Consider the following 15,515-nt stretch of genomic DNA (forward strand, 5'->3'; position numbering starts at 1 on the left):
CACCTGAGTGGCTCAGATGGTTAAGCATCTGCCTTTAGCTTGGATCATGATCTCTGGGTCCTGGGATCGAGCTCCATGTCAGGCTCCTGGCTCAGCGGGAAGTCTGCTTCTCCCTGTGTCTCCCCCCTGCTCATGCTTGCTCTCTCTCCCTCCTTCTCTCTCTGTCTCTCTCTCAAATGAATAAATAAAATCTTAAGAAAAAAAAAAAAGGATGGTAGGCAGAATTCTAAGATGACCCCAAGATTTTTCCATTGTAGGGCAACCCTCTGGGGTCCCCACCCATCTTAAAAAAAAAAAAAAAGATTTTTCCATCGTAATCCATGAGACTGGATGGATTTTTTTCCCCAGAACCTCCAGACAAGAACTCAGTGTAGCCAGCACCTTCATTCTAGTAGGAGCAGAGAACTTAGCCATGTTGTGCTAGAATTCTGACCTCAGTGCTGTGAAATAATAAATGGATGTTTTGGTAATTGTAATTTGTTACACAGAAACAGAAAACTATTACAAGGCTGGACTTCTGGCAGTGGCTCCCTCACAAAGTCTTCTCTCTGACATGAGGCTGAACAAGGTGATAGCCATGGCTAGAGGCTTTTGCACTTTATGGTACTCCTAAGGCCTTCAGTGTGAACTTTCTGGAGTGAAATAAGATTGGAGCTGCAGCTGAAGACTCTCCCACCACCTGGGTGGCTCAGTTGGTTGAGCGACTGCCTTCAGCTCAGGTCATGATCCCGGAGTCCCAGGATCGAGTCCCGCCCGCATCGGGCTCCCTGCTCAACAGGGCATCTGCTGCTCCCGCTGACCCTCCCCGCTCTCACACTTTCTCTCTCTTTCTCTCTCTCAAATAAATAAATAAATAAAATCTTCAAAAAAAAAAAAAAGACTTTCCCACATTAGTTGGACTAAAGAGGATATTCTGTGGTATGGAAGCTTACATGTAGAACAAGCTTGGTGCTTTGGGGTAAAGATTTCCCACACTGACTGCATTTAACGTCCTTTGGGGTCATGATCTTTCTGGTACTGAACGAGCTTAAGGCTGTGTCTAAAGGCTTTCCTATAATTCCTGGTGTTAAATGAGAAGCAGATAAGGTGCAACATGTGCTGCACTCATGGGCCTTTATGTGTTGAGAACTTGGAGGTACCAACACCCGTGGCTATTTCAATGCAGACTTTCCCACACCAGCAGCCCTCGTATGGCCTTTCTCTCACGTGAACCTTCTGGTGCTGATTGAGACAACAGATTCTGCTGTAGGCTTTCCCACATTCAACGCACCCATAAGGTGAGCTCTCTGGTGCCAAATGAGGTTGGAGTCTGGCTAAAGAATTTCCCATATTCAGTGCATTTATAGGGCATTTCCCCAGTGTGAACTTTCTGGTGCCGAATAAGGGTAGATGCGAGGCTGAAGTCTCCCACATTCACTGCACTTATAAGGCCTTTCCCCTGGATGAATTCTCTGGTGCTGAACAAGTGTGGATTTGTGGTTGAACGTTTTCCCACGTTCACTGCACTTGTAACAGTTTATTTCAGTATGAACTTTATGATGTGTGCTCAATTTAGATGGGTGGCTGAGGGCCTTCCCATACTCTTTACACAGACAGGACGTTCCTCCAGTGTGGATTTTAATCTGCGTAATAAGAATTGGTTTCTCCTTAAGGCATTTCCACCTGTTGAGCATCTGTAGGATCTCAGTTCAGTGTAAGTTCTTAGGTGGTTGAGGGGGGCAGAACTCTCCAGGGAAGATTTCCCACAGTTGCTGCACTTGAAGGGTTTCTGTCCGGTGTGGACTCCTGGGTGCTGCCTGAGACTGGAGCTGTGAGGGAAGGTCTCCCTGGTGCTGCTTGGGAGCTTCCCCATACTGTGAGCGGCCTGTTGCTGTCTGAGGCCAAAGCTGGCCTGCAAGTCCACGCCACACTCCCCACACATGAAGGGGTGTTCTGATGAGCGGGCCCTACAGCTCTTCACCTGCTCGAGGGGTCCTCCTCCTCTTCCACTTGACACAGACAACCTGAAAGCAGAGAAATGTCAGTTAGCTGAATGCTAGGATGGGAGGAGGAGGCACCTTCGTCACCCGTGCATGTCAACATACTCAGGAAGGAGTCCAGGGGATCGCTGGAAGGTTCTGTGAAGCTGGGGCGGGGGGTTCTGGATGGAAGGGCTGACCCTGCAGGCTAGGACCCAGCCAGATGACAGAATGTGAAAGATCTCAACAGAGATGAGAACACAAAGAGGGAGCAGAAGAAGGAGAGAGCTATGGTCTCCGTCACTTCTCTGCAAAGGGTTTCGGCAGGGCCTTGGCTACTGGTGACAGAAAGCACTGTGAAGAGGCATGTGTCCAGTCCTGTGAAAAAGTCATTGCAGCACAGTAGCTGGTTCAAGTGTGACACAGAGGATGCCTCATGTCATGTGTAGAATAGGTCCATGTCGCACAGCTATGCATAGGTTACTGGGCTGGTTATCACCTGACTGTCTCTCAGCTCCAAATTCACCCATTTGCCTGCTCTGTGCAAATGGATTCTTTAAATATTTTTCTTTGCAAGCCTGCATGATGTTAGCCTTTTTTTTTTTTTTAAGATTTTATTTATTTATTTGACAGACAGAGACACAGTGAGAGAGGGAACACAAGCAGGGGGAGTGGGAGAGGGAGAAGCAGGCTTCCCGCCGAGCAGGGCGCCCGATGCGGGGCTCGCTCCCAGGGCCCTGGCATCATGACCGGAGCCGAAGGCAGATGCCTGAGTGAGCCACCCAGGCGCCCCGGATGTTAACCTTTGCTAGCAGAGGGCATTGGGAAGAAACTGCAGGATGAACAGGGTTTTTTTCCCACTTGCTGTGCGCTCCCTCGGTGGCCTGCTGCTGTCTGTGCAACTTTTTCACGAGCGCTCACACCTTCTCCAGTACCCAGCCCCTCTACTCATTCCAATCCCCTGGTGATGTTAATAATACTTTATTTTGAATCTTCCCTGTTCAAAGCACTGTGCGGTTTCTCTCTGCTGACGGAACCCAAATTGGTACAGAACTGGTACTGGGAATGGTTCCAGGAGATAGCCTGCAAAAATGGAATTTGAAGACTGACTTAGTTGTGTTTGGGACATGAGCACAACGCAGAGCTCCCTGACAAATAGGATGACAGTAACCCAGGGCATGCAGTGGTATCAATTAAACAAGCTACGACCTTGTGCCTTGGGAGCCCAAGTGGCTCCTGCACTTCACTTTTATGGCAGTAATGACAATTGCAAGGACTATGGTGTGGGACCAAGGGTCCTGAGTGCCCCGGACCACTTACAGAAAGAACATAATACATTCAGGTTCTTAAACTACCCGCTCAAGCCACAGTCTGAGAAATAGATGGATTCCATGACCTCCCTCCGAGAATCTGATTTCTTACAGCTGCAGGGCTGATGATGCTAAAAACCAAACAAAACTCAGTTGTGCAGGTGACTGATTTGTATCATTTGAAATCACAATCTTGCCACATTTCTCATGTGAAAATTAGGGCACTGATTGGTAATGAATGGGACAATAAAACATTTGTTTTTTGTGTGTGTATTTGTGCTGCATTAAACTGCTAAATTTGTAGTAATCTGTTATAGCAGCAATAAAAATTACAACACCATCTCCCACTATGTTCCACAAAAAGACACAGAAGACATTCCCTTCACTAAAATAATTGAGAAATATATTAGTGAGAGGATTGAAAATCTCTGTGGTTGCTCTCTTTTGTAAGCCAGTTATGACTGTAGGAGATGCTGCCGTTGAGATGGGCTCCTCTGCTTTCTCGGGGATGATCCCAGGGGTAGCAGAGGCCAAGTGGCCGCACTTAGGTACCAAATACAAGGTGGGCACATCCGCCGTAGCAGGCAGCAGGGATGTCCAGGCGACAGAATGCCTTGGCCTGAGGAGGTCTTGGGCAGTGAGTAACTGAGTACAGCGTTGCCCATACTTGGGGGTACAGGTCATTATGCTAAGGAGGGCTAAATGCAAGCCCCTGAAACTTTCACTCCCTGCCAGGGTAGAAAACCAAAAGCAATACTGCATCCCTGGAGGAGCTGCAGAGTCTAATGCCACCACCAGCGATATGAAAGAAGCATCACATGCCATTTAACTCACTAGTCTGGCCTGAGCAGAAGTCAGATGGATCTTGGAGAACGACTGTGGACCGTCCATCCTAAATGTAATGTGATGCCTCTGACTGTGGCTGCTCTTCCAGAGGAAGAACCAGGCACTTGGCTTGCATCCAAGGAACCGGCTGGCGCCTTCTCTTCCATACAATTTACAAGTGACACCAGAAACCATTTGCATTTATCTGCTCAAACCAAACCACAGTTTGGTTCACATTGTTGCCTCAGGATGACATCAATTCTGCTCTGTCTTGATATTGCATAAACATCACATCGGTCCACTTCATTATGACATGCTGTGTGGATCTGATGAGCAAGAGGTAGCAACTACTTTAGATATCGTGGTAAGAAATATGCAAACAAAAGGGTGGGAAACAAAACCTACAAAAATTCAGGGGCCTGCCACCTCAGTGAAGCTCTCAGGAGTTCAACTGCCTGAGTGGGTTGAGATATCCATTTAGTTGTTGCACCTCGCACAATCAACCACCAAAAAGCATTTGGTAGGACTTTTTGGATTTTGGAGGTAACCGATACAACATCTAAATCTACTGCTTTGGACCATCTACCAAGTCAGCCACCAGGCTTCCTGTTTTAAGTGGAACCAGAAAGAGAGAAGGCTCTGAAGCAGCTTCAGGCTGCTCAAGCACCCAGGCCTTATGACGCAGCAGACTCAGTGATACTGGAAGTGTCTGGCAGATCAGGACACTGTGTAGAGCCCGTGGCAAGCAGCTGTAAGAGAATCACAGCACAGACTCTAGGATTTTGAAGCCAGTCTACAGCTTATGCAGATAACTACTCTACTTCAGAGAAACAGTTTCTAGTTTGCTAATGGGCCTTCGGCAAAGACTGAATGCTTAACCAGGGGATGCCAGGTCACATGTGACCTGAGCTTCCCATCATGAACTGGTATTGTCTGACCCACATAGCCAGAAATCTAACATTAAATGGAAATAGTATATAAGATCAAGCTTGGCCCAAGACTTGGGCGGTCCTGCACAAAGACTTGCAGAGGAAGAGGGCACATGTGTAGCAAAAAGGGGCCATGACTCCAGCGGGGTCACCAAGCTGGAGACAGGCTGAGATTGGTGGGATCAGTTGGATACCTGTGAAAGACCTGGACCCCAAACTCTACCCTATGAAGTCTTGAGGTAATACCTACTGGGGGCTACTCACAGGGCTGCTCGAAGAGCGGAGGGAGAGTACGCCCACCCCAGTCACAGCACCCACAGCACCCACCATAGGGAACCTGGGAAGCAAGCAGCCCCTGGTCCAGCTTTGGGATAGACAGAACTTCCCATGGGAAAAGGCAGAGGGTAGTCAGTACACTGTGGGAGGGTGTAGGGACTTACCCAGAGAGCCGATGAGCTCAAAGTTCTCCTATATCACATCATGGTATAGATGCCTCTGCGTTACGTTAAGGAGCCTCCGCTCCTCCTGGGAGAAATACACGGCCACATCCTCAAATGTCACCTGATCCTGCAGTGATGGGTTCAGCTGATCCTAGGGGTTGATGATTGGGCAGAAAAACCAACCAAAGGGACACATCCAAGCCTTTGACACGGAAGGGTACTCTCCTCTCTCTCACTGACAGGCTCAACACCCCACCACCACCACCACCACATCCTGATGCTTCCTTTTCCCTCCAGAACTCTACCTCAGAGAGAATACCAAGGTCACAATGCCATTGATGCCTTTCTCGTCATGTTACTATTAGATTCTGTATCCATCCCACAGCAACAACAGGATGGATGCCATCTATGTTCTGGTCCAGGCACACAGGCCTCACCCTTTCTCCTCCCAGCCCATTCTCTCTGTGTCCCTCACATCACACCTCTCAGATGCAACTAAACCCTCACTTACCATTCTTCCTTAGGGCCAGATGCCTGCTCCCAAGGCCCTTCAGTTGGCCCTCCCACCTATCAGGCACATAACATACTCAGCATCCTCATACTTCTGCACCCACACCATTCCAGCACAACTTCACCAGTTCACTCCATTGACAACTCCCTGGCTTCCCCACATGCCACTCTCCATGTGGTGTCCTGAGAGTGCATGGCATCGCAACCGCAATCCTATCCTGCTCCAGCCTGCCTGCACTTCCAATGGCCCACTGCCATTGCACCTCACATCATCAACCCCCAAAAAACACTTGGTAGGACTTTTTGGATTTTGGAGGTAACCTGGCCCTGTTCTAGCTTCAATATTCAGCCACTCAGAACTACAATTGGATCTCTGAGATGCTGGACTTCCCTCACATCTGCCTTTGCACAGGCTGTGCTCTCACTTGCCGTGATCCTCCTCTCCCATTCTGAGGCATACTCAGAGTCCAGCCCGCTGGGCCTGGGACACTGCCTGTCGCCCAGGTGACCTCCATCTACCACTGAATGCCTCTGCAACCCTGAATGAAAACCCTCAGGCCCCAGAGAGGGCAGATATAAAAGCCTGGTCAGCCTGCAAACAGGTGCATCAGCCCAGCCCCAAGCCCATTTACCCCCTACATCCATCACTGCCATGCCACAGGCTGCACCCCAGGTCCACCTGCCGATCAGGAGCCTTGGCTCCCTGACACTCCCCCTCTTCATTCCCTGCTAACATAGGCCCAGACTTCACAGTGCCTTAGTGACACCTGCCACCACCTTCCAACTGCACAGTCCGAGCATCCGGTCCTCCTTGGCCCCCAGCCTCCCTTCCCACAACTTGTCCGGGAGTTCATCACCGTCCTTCATCCCACATTGTTCCCAGGCCCACTCTCTAGCCCCACCCTTTGGATCTTTCCAGCCCTGACCCTGCAGAATTCCAGAGCTGCACATTCAGGTGCCTGCAAGGTGCCTCCATTCCTGGATATATCACACTTAAAATCTCCAAAACCACACTCCAGATCTTGTCCCTGGAACATGCTCTAGCCACCAACTTCCACAACTGTTGGTAGATCTTCCATCCATCAAACCACTGAGTCCAAACACCTAGGCTACTCCTTGATAGGTCAGTGTCTCTCACCGCCTCACATCCAGCAATTGGGCTGGTGCTACTGAAATAACAGATACAGAGTCCCAGCACCTCGGCCATCTCCATTGCCACCACCCTGGTGCAGCCACCCATCAGCAGTAGCCTCTCACGTGCCTTCTTCCGGCACAGTCCGTAGCCAGGGGGAGTCTCCAACACCTGAGTCAGATCACCTCCCTCCCCTGCCCTAAATCTCCAATGCTCCCGGCACCCTCAGAACAGAAGTCTAGGTCCCTTCCAGGCCTGAGTCCTGCCCCTGCTCTCTGTTCTCACAAGACCTAGGTGGGCTCTGGGTTCCCTGGACACTCCCAGCTCGGCCTCCCTACCAAGCACTTGCGGGCTTCTGCGTCTTTAACGCTTTCCGTATCACACCCCGTTGACTGACAGAAAGGGGAACCCTTCTGCGTAAGCGCCGGATTATGGGCCAGGCGCGCTCCCAAAGCCCAAGTGGGAAGGGCAGGGAGGTGAAGGCGGCGGGGAGGAGTACCAGTCCCACGACACCAACATCCCCGATACGGGGGTCTGAGTGAGCGGGGTCGAGGGGGCACCCTCGACTCACCTGCGCCGCCCGCCGACCCCGGCGCCGGAGCTGCGCACTGCAAGGCGGACACCCGGCCTGGGTCCCACAGGTCCGCCGACCCGACCCCAGCCCCGCCCACGGAGGGATGACCTCGGGCTGACCGTCGCAGTCCGGGCCTCAGTCCCCACCCACTCCTGCGTAAAATGCCTGCGGGGCCAGGGTGCCACCTGCCGGGGCGGCGGGGGCCGAGGACCGGTGAGGAGGCTCGGGAGAGCGCGCGGCCCGGGCGGATCCCTCCGTGAGAGGCAGCCGGTCCCACAGTCGGGACGAGTCTCAGAGAGTCTCAGTACTGGGAGCTCACGGCTCGGCGAAGATACGACGACGGACCCTGCCCTCCTGTAGCTTGTGTGGTAGCACCCAGAGGACTCAGCCCTGCCAGCGCGCGGGGCCTCGCGGCGGGAACTACACTACCCAGAAGACACTGCGACGACGTCTCGGGGCTGACCAATGAGGGCCCAGGACAGGGCGTTTCCGGGAGGGCTGCTGGGGCGGGACTTCCGCCGTCCGCCTCTGAAGGTTGTATAGCTCCAGTTCTGACAGCCTTTCGCTTCCGTAGCGAAGCGGCCCGGGAGGGCGTCCGTTGGGCTCCCCGAGGCGGCGGAAACGGGAGCGGGGACGGCACGAGAGTCGAGGAGGGGGGAGGGTCCGGCCACGCCATGTATGCGCTTTTACCGCGGAGAGTGTCCCTCCTCGTGGACTCCCGGCGTCCCCCACCGTAGTGGGACGGCCCCGGGGTGTGCAGCCGAATCGCGCGGGGTGTCCTCCGTGGCCTCCGCAGAAGCCGGCACGTGCCCGGGGCCGCCCCCGAGTCGTCCCGGACTAACGGCCTTGAGACCTCGGCTGGAGGAAAAGGAGGTGTGGGGAGGAAAATCGGCAGTTGGCTGTGGGCAGAGGTGTGGATGGGCCCGGGCCCTTCCCCCTGCCGGGGATGTGCCTGTCTCTGGCCCTGAGACCTAGACAGTCCCTTTTGCAGAACATCCTGAGAGTGGACGCCGAAGACCCTCTAGATCCATCCATGTTGTTGCAAATGGCAAGACCCCATTCTTTTTCATGGCTGAGGAACACTCCAGCATGTATACACCACATCTTTTTTATCCATGAATCTATTGATGGACACTTGGGTTGCTTCCATATCTTGGCTATTGGAAATAATGCTGCAATAAACATAAGGGTGCATATATATTTTCAAATTGTTTTCATTTTCCTCAGTAAATTACTGGACTGTGTGGTATTTCTATTTTTACGTTTTTGGGGAACCCCCATACTGTTTTCCACAGCAGTTGTACCAGTTCACATTCCTACCAACAGTGCACAAGTGTTCCTTTTTCTCCACATCCTTGCCAATACTAGCTGTTTCTTGTAATTAGATACTAGCCACTACACTGACAGTTGAGTAGTGACTAGAAACTGCACAGCCCACAAAGGTGAAAATATTTATGGTCTGACCCTTTACACAAAACGTTTTCTGGCTCCTGATTAAGAAGTTACAGAGGTGGGGTGCCTGGCTGGCTCAGTCAGTAAAGCTCATGACTGTTCATCGGGGGTCATCAGTTTGAGCCCCACATTGGGCACAGAGATTACTTAAAACTCTTTTTTTTTTTTTTTTTTTTAAGTTACAGAGCTGAAGAATTTAACCAGAGCTTGGCAAAAGCTGTATGTAAAACAAAAGTGGATGGAAGGAATTTGCTAGAGAGGGAAATGGTAGAGGTAGAGGTGGCCATACATAACAGCTGCGGTGTGACCGGCCCAGCACTGGCTGCGAGTGAAGATGGCCGGGGTGCCCTTCCAGTCACAGGTCAGCAGGGGGCAGGAGGCAGCCGTGCCAAGCCCTGCAGGATAGCCAGGGGTTGCCTCAGAGCCTTCCATTTTGAAGATTGACTAGGAGGATTCACAGACTCAGAAAATCTGTTATATTCTTAGTTGCAGTTTATTTTTTTTTTAAGATTTTATTTGAGAGAGAGTGCGCGTGAGCACGCATGAGTGGGGGGGGCGAAGGGAGAAGCAGACACCCTGCTGAGCAGGAGAGCAGGAGCCTGGCTCAGGACTCGATCCTAGGACCCCAGGATCATGACCTGAGCTGAAGGCAGCCACTTAACCGCTGAGCCACCCAGGCGCCCCTTATTTACAGTTTATTGCAGTGAAAAGATATAATTTAAAATCCGGCAAAGGAAAGAGGCATATAGAACAGGGACTATAGGATAGATAAGGCACAAGCTTTCGGGTGTCCTCTCCCAGTGGAGTCACATGCAGCACTCACTTGTCCCTGAATATATATGACAACACGTATGGAATGTTGCCACCGGTGCACTCACCTAAGTCTTGGTGCCCAGGGTTTTCACTGGGAAATAGTAACGAGGTCGTGCAGCACCCATGTAACTGACCTTATTACTCAGTCTCTGGCTCCCCCAGAGACCAAACTGGTACAGCATGGCCTAAAGCCCCCACCACAAATCACACTGTTGGCATAGATGACTTGGTGTGGATCGAGGCTCCAGGCACACAAAGACACTCTTATTTGGTGGAACAGTGGGCAGGGCTGACCGCAGTGGCTCACCGAGGCTGTAGGACAGGGTAGATCCTGGGATGAGTCATGCTTCCGCTACGAAACAATTAAGCTGCCTTGGTGCCTCACTAGGCCCCTGAATCCGTGCCAGCTGGTTCCGGACAGCATGGAGTGAGGGCAGCATATCCAGCTTCCTGCACAGATCTCTGATCTCAGACACATTCCTCAACAGGCCAGCTGGTCCCTAGCACCCTCGCCACCTGCTGCCCCCCTGCGTCCCCTCCCCCAGCGGTGACGTGCAAACACTACAGATGGCAGCAGGAAGGTGCTTAGTCCAGGTCTGAACCACTACAATGCTTCACTCCCACTCCTCCAACATTGGAGGGCAAGGGGCCTGGAAGAGTCAGCTGTTCTAATGCCACCACCCTCGACCCCCCCACCCCACCCCGCCAACACCCACAGTTCCATGTTTCCTCCCTCCCTTAAGATATGGGAGCCTGGAGACAGGTAAGAACGAAGCCAGACACTCTTCCCTTTCTCTCCTTGGTTCTGCCACACTCCCTACTTGGTGCTACTGCTGGCACTGGCTTCTCCCTTCCCTCACCGACACTCACAGAAAGGGTGACAGGGTCATCACCCTGAGGATTCAGCCTGAACCAAACACCTGGGACTCTCTCACCGGAGAGCAGGTCCAAGGGAGCGGCACGGGCCTGCTTGGCTAAAGAAGACAGAGGACTGTGCTCGTGACTCCACTTTAGGTAGAGGGCTGGCCTCCAAAATGACCACCATGAGTCTCATTGTCTTGTATTCACATGCTCACTTAGTTCCCTTCCATAGTGAATAGGGTACCCAATCGCATATGGGGGAGATGACAGAATGTGACTTCTGAGGTCATAAAAGACACTGTGGCTTCTTTGGCTTTGTTCTCTCTTGGCTCACTTGCTCTGAGGGAAGCCAATCGCCATGTTGTGAGGACACTCAAGTAGCCCCCAGCCAGGATTGCTAGAAGTTCCCTCAAGCCCCCCTGGTTTGTGTGCAGGTGTTACTGAGGAGGGAAGCCTCCAAGTATGGAGAGAGAACTTTGATTGCAGGATGGGGGGAAAGTGGGGGGAAAGACCAAGGCTACCCTACCAGGGTGTGGAATTGAGGGGAGAAGGTGTTTTGCAGAAAGCTCTCTGGTCCCAGTCCGAATCCATACCCTGCCCAGCCCGACAGCCTCAGTTTCCCCATACGTCAGTCTGGATACTGCCCTTCTCGGTCCAGTGGGGGCCCTCCGTGGCCCTTGTTCTCTTGGCCTCAAGAAGATGACCCGAGGGGCGCCTGGGTGGCTCAGTCGTTAAGCGTCTGCCTTCGGCTCGGGTCATGGTCCCGGGGTCCTGGGATCGAGCCCCGCATCGGGCTCCCTGCTCCGCGGGAAGCCTGCTTCTCCCTCTCCCACTCCCCCTGCTTGTGTTCCTGCTCTCACTATGTCTCTCTCTGTCAAATAAATAAATAAAATCTTTAAAAAAAAAAAGAAGATGACCCGATGGCTGGTGACGGGTGAGGTGTGGGCAGGGGCCTCTTTGACTCTCATGAGGAGAGACTGGCCAGATCCCTGTAGAATGGAGCACTTGGCGTCCCTCCGGGGGCAAAGGGAGCAGAGCCGGGGGAGAACCTGGGAAAGGTTTGGGGAACTGGGGACTCCACGAGCTTGACAGGGAAGGCAGTGTGGCCAAGTTGATGGCTCCTCTGCTCAGCTTTCTGGATGTCATGTGCCGTGTGAGGGCCCTCCTTGTTCCTGAGGTGTCCCCAGTGCACCCTTGGTATGCAGCAGGTGCTCAATAAATACTTGTAGATTAACTCATTTTCCCTGCAAGTAAGGTGTTTATTGTCACCCATTTTACAGAAGAGAGAACCAAGGTCTGGCATCTCTGGCACCATGCCAGGCACTGAGATTGACTCCCCCTCTCTGGGTATTCACAGGCACCAGGACCTAGGAGGAGGAGCAAGCCCACGGCAGGTGGTTATGCAGCAGGGCTGAAGTAGGCAGAGGGGGGGCAGGGAGGGTGGCCCCAGAGGCTGGTAGGCAAGTATGGGGAGGAGGCCCCCATCACCCTGGCCCCAGGGTGGTTTTCGGCAACCCCTTTGCTCGTGGGCAGTGGGTGGGCAGGCATCGAGGTAGTAATTAGCAGACAGGAATGTTCAGGACCCCTGGGATCTATCATCAGCCTCATTTTAAGGGAGGAGAGACTGGGGCCTCAGTCTCCCAGTTGGGAGAATGGAGAAGCCATACTTTCCCTAGCCCCTAGGAGGAAGCTAGTCAGGACAAGGGGAGGGGTCAGCCCTGCCCACTGCCCTCAGCCACCCCCTTACTGCCCCAGGTCCCTCTCCTTGATGCCAGCTATTTCGAAGGTACAGGTCTCCTTCCAGGAAGCCTTCCTTGAACACCCTCAGGCAGGGAGCATTTTCTTTCCCCCCTTCTGTGCACCACCAGCTAAGGGCCCCTTTCTGACTCCCCTGGCTGGGCCCAACTTCTGCCCCTCCCCGCTCTCCCAACCTGGGGTGGAGGAAGGAAGGGGCGAGAAGAGGAATATCTGAGACCCCATGGTAAGCTGAATAATGGCCCCCAAAGATCGCCAGATCCTAATCCCCAGAATCTGTGAATCTGCTACCTAAAATGGCAGAATGGACTCTGCAGATGTGATTAAATTAAGCTGTCGATCTGGGGAAATTATCCTGGATTATCGGGGCAGGCTCAATGTTGTCACAGTATCCTTATAAGTGAAAGAGGGAGGCAGGACAGTCAGAGCTTTGAAGATGCGATGCTGCTGCCTTTGAAGATAGAGGAAGACAGGGTGCCTGGTCGGCTCAGTCAGTAGAGCATGGGACTCCTGATCTTGGGATTGTGAGTTTGAGCCCCATATGGGGCGTAGAGATTACTTTAAAAAATGAAACAAAATATGAAGGAAGAGGAAGAAGCCAAGGAACGTAGCTCTAAAAGATGAAAAGCTAAGGAAATTCTCTCCTGGACTCTCCAGAGGAGTTAGCCCTGAGGACACTTGACTTTAGCGGTAAAAATGATTTCAAGACTCCTGGCCTGCAGAACTATAAGATAATTAATGTGTGTTGTTCTAAGGAACTCAGTTATTTGTTGCAGCAGTCAGCGAAAACTAATCTAGACCACCAGCCCTGCTCCGGCCTGACCAAGTCGTCCCCCCTTTGATGTCCTGATGGTCCCCCTCTGGCTTCCCAACCGGAGGCAGCGCCTCCCATCCAAAGGAGCTCCACTGACATGCCTAGATCAGGGTGGCCATGAGCTAGTTGAGCCTGGAGGGCCCACAGGCATCCCCAGGCTGCCTCTGGGTCACCTGCAAGGCTGTCACTCCCCAGAAAACTATCTGGCACCCCTGTATGCCAGGCACTGAGGACACACATATAAACAAGTCAACAAGAGCCTCCAGTCCCACAGAAGTCACATTTCTCTCTGGAAAATGCCCCATTCCCACCCACAAAACACAGAACCCTGACCCTGGGTGAAGTGAGACAGGATGTGGGCTCCAGAGCCTGGGGGGATACAGAGGCCTGTGTTCAGTTTGTGTAGAGGGTGGCCGCCATCTGCCTGTGATGACTAACCCAGGAAGGCTTCTGAGAGGAGGAGGACAGGAACCCAAGAGCCGCCCTCCCTGTAGGCTGCTGTCCAGGGCTGAGGCTTCACCTAGGGGAATAACAGCGATGCCAAAAAAGGTTGATGGAGCTCTGGAGGAGGAGGTGTCATAACTGGCCCCCAGAAATTGATGAGTGGAAAAGGGGGTGATGGGGGTTCTAGCACCTAGGGAGAGGCCAGGATGTCTCCTAGCAGGCCAGGGAGATCCAGGAGCAGCCACCCCCAAAATCATGTGGCGCTGACCCAGAGGCAACCTTGTCTTTGAGTCTTGGTGACCACAGCTGCCCCACAGCGTGTCAGGAGGATCCCAGAAGCCACGACCCACGGCAGTAGTTGAGGCTTCCATTCGCAAATTGGTGCTCAGGACTAAGTCGGAGCTAATCTTAGAGGCTCAGGCCCTATGTGTCCCTCCTCAGCCCTGGCCAGGCCACCCCTGCCCCTTCAAGCCCAAGCCCCAGCCATGTGTGCAGAGAGACAGCCCAAGACCAGCATGGAAACAGCTGGATCCCACCCAGACCCAACCTGCACGCAGCAGAGGGAAAATAAACTCCACAGCCTTGGTGGGGGTGGGGAGGACTGCAATGGGCCAGGCGGGGGGCTATGACCAGAGACCAACAGCAGTAGCAGCTTTGCCACCAAACATAGGGGCCTCCAGCCACCTGCAGTGCGCCCACAGGGTGAGTAAATCAGAGCCTTCAGCCCTAGCTGCTAGCTGAGGATGCTCCCCAGGGGTCTGATGATGACTGCGGGTGCACTCAGCAGGACCCTCCGTAGGGGCTGATGGGGCCCCTAGCAGGGTACCTGCACGCTGTTGGTCAGAGGGGCTCCCTAGCTGGACTCCCACGGAGACGAGGTTTAGGAGTGCCTCCCAGAAGGACCTTTTCAAAGATGGGGGTCAGGGCAGCCTCAGCTGGATGCCCACAGTGACTGGGATCACGGGTGCTCCCAGAGGGCCCTGTGGGAATGAAGGCAGGGGTTGCTCCTTGAGAGGGTCCCTGCTCCGTGGTGATGATGCCTGGAACGATCCCACTAGGCCTCCCCTCGGAGAAATGGGTAATTTCCATGCACCTTGCTAAGGCCTCCGCTAGGATCAAGGCAAGTGATCCTGGCAGGGCCCCCCCAGGACACGGAGGTCCCCAGGCCTGGAGAGAGGACGTGCAGCACAGATGCATTTACCGTGGCCCCCACACGGTCCTCCCACCCCGTCCCCGCGGAGCTCAGCCCGGGCCAGCCTCTGCCCCCCACACGCCCTCCGGGGGCCTGTCCAGCATCCCCTCGGCCTCCGCTGTGTCCTCGGAGCCCTCGCCGGGCTCCAGCACGTCCCCCGCAGCCCCTGGCAGGGCGCTGTCCTGGTCGGGGCCCGTGGGGCGCGGCGCCCAGGGTGTCCCCGCTGCGGGCCGTGGCGGGAACCAGGAGAAGCCGGGCGCCGGGCCGAGCGCCACGAGCTGGGGCCGCCCGGGGCCGGAGGAGGCGGCGTGCGGGATGAGGAAGAAGATGTAGACGCCCGAGACGACGAGGCCCGCGGCCACGAGCACCGCCAGCGCCACTGCCGCGTTGAAGGCCCAGGCCGGGCTGGAGAAGGAAAGGCGGCGGGACAGCGGGCGGCCGAGGCGCAGCGGCGGCGGGGGCGGCGGCGGGCGCGCGGCGCGGCCCTTGCGCGGCCCGGGCGGGGG

The 15,515-nt window shown here is 53.9% G+C and overlaps 1 protein-coding gene and 1 long non-coding RNA gene across 2 annotated transcripts in view; both read right to left on the reverse strand.

Moving 5' to 3' along the window:
• Positions 1–810: 810 nt before the first annotated feature.
• Positions 811–8,118, reverse strand: LOC116622285. The gene is made up of 3 exons (XR_004297549.1): positions 7,676–8,118; positions 5,463–5,613; positions 811–2,003 (listed from the first exon to the last, which is right to left on the reverse strand). It is a non-coding gene; the product is annotated as an uncharacterized LOC116622285 (long non-coding RNA).
• Positions 8,119–15,059: 6,941 nt separating this feature from the next.
• Positions 15,060–15,515, reverse strand: part of RNF225 (ring finger protein 225) — a 1,341-nt gene continuing 885 nt past the window's right edge. The window contains exon 2 of the mRNA XM_032388630.1: positions 15,060–15,515. This exon is cut by the window's right edge and continues 7 nt beyond it. Coding sequence (XP_032244521.1) covers positions 15,060–15,515 — 456 coding nt within the window.

Source organism: Phoca vitulina, unplaced genomic scaffold, assembly GCF_004348235.1.
Source record: "Phoca vitulina isolate PV1807 unplaced genomic scaffold, GSC_HSeal_1.0 scaffold52, whole genome shotgun sequence".
NCBI lineage: Eukaryota > Metazoa > Chordata > Mammalia > Carnivora > Phocidae > Phoca > Phoca vitulina.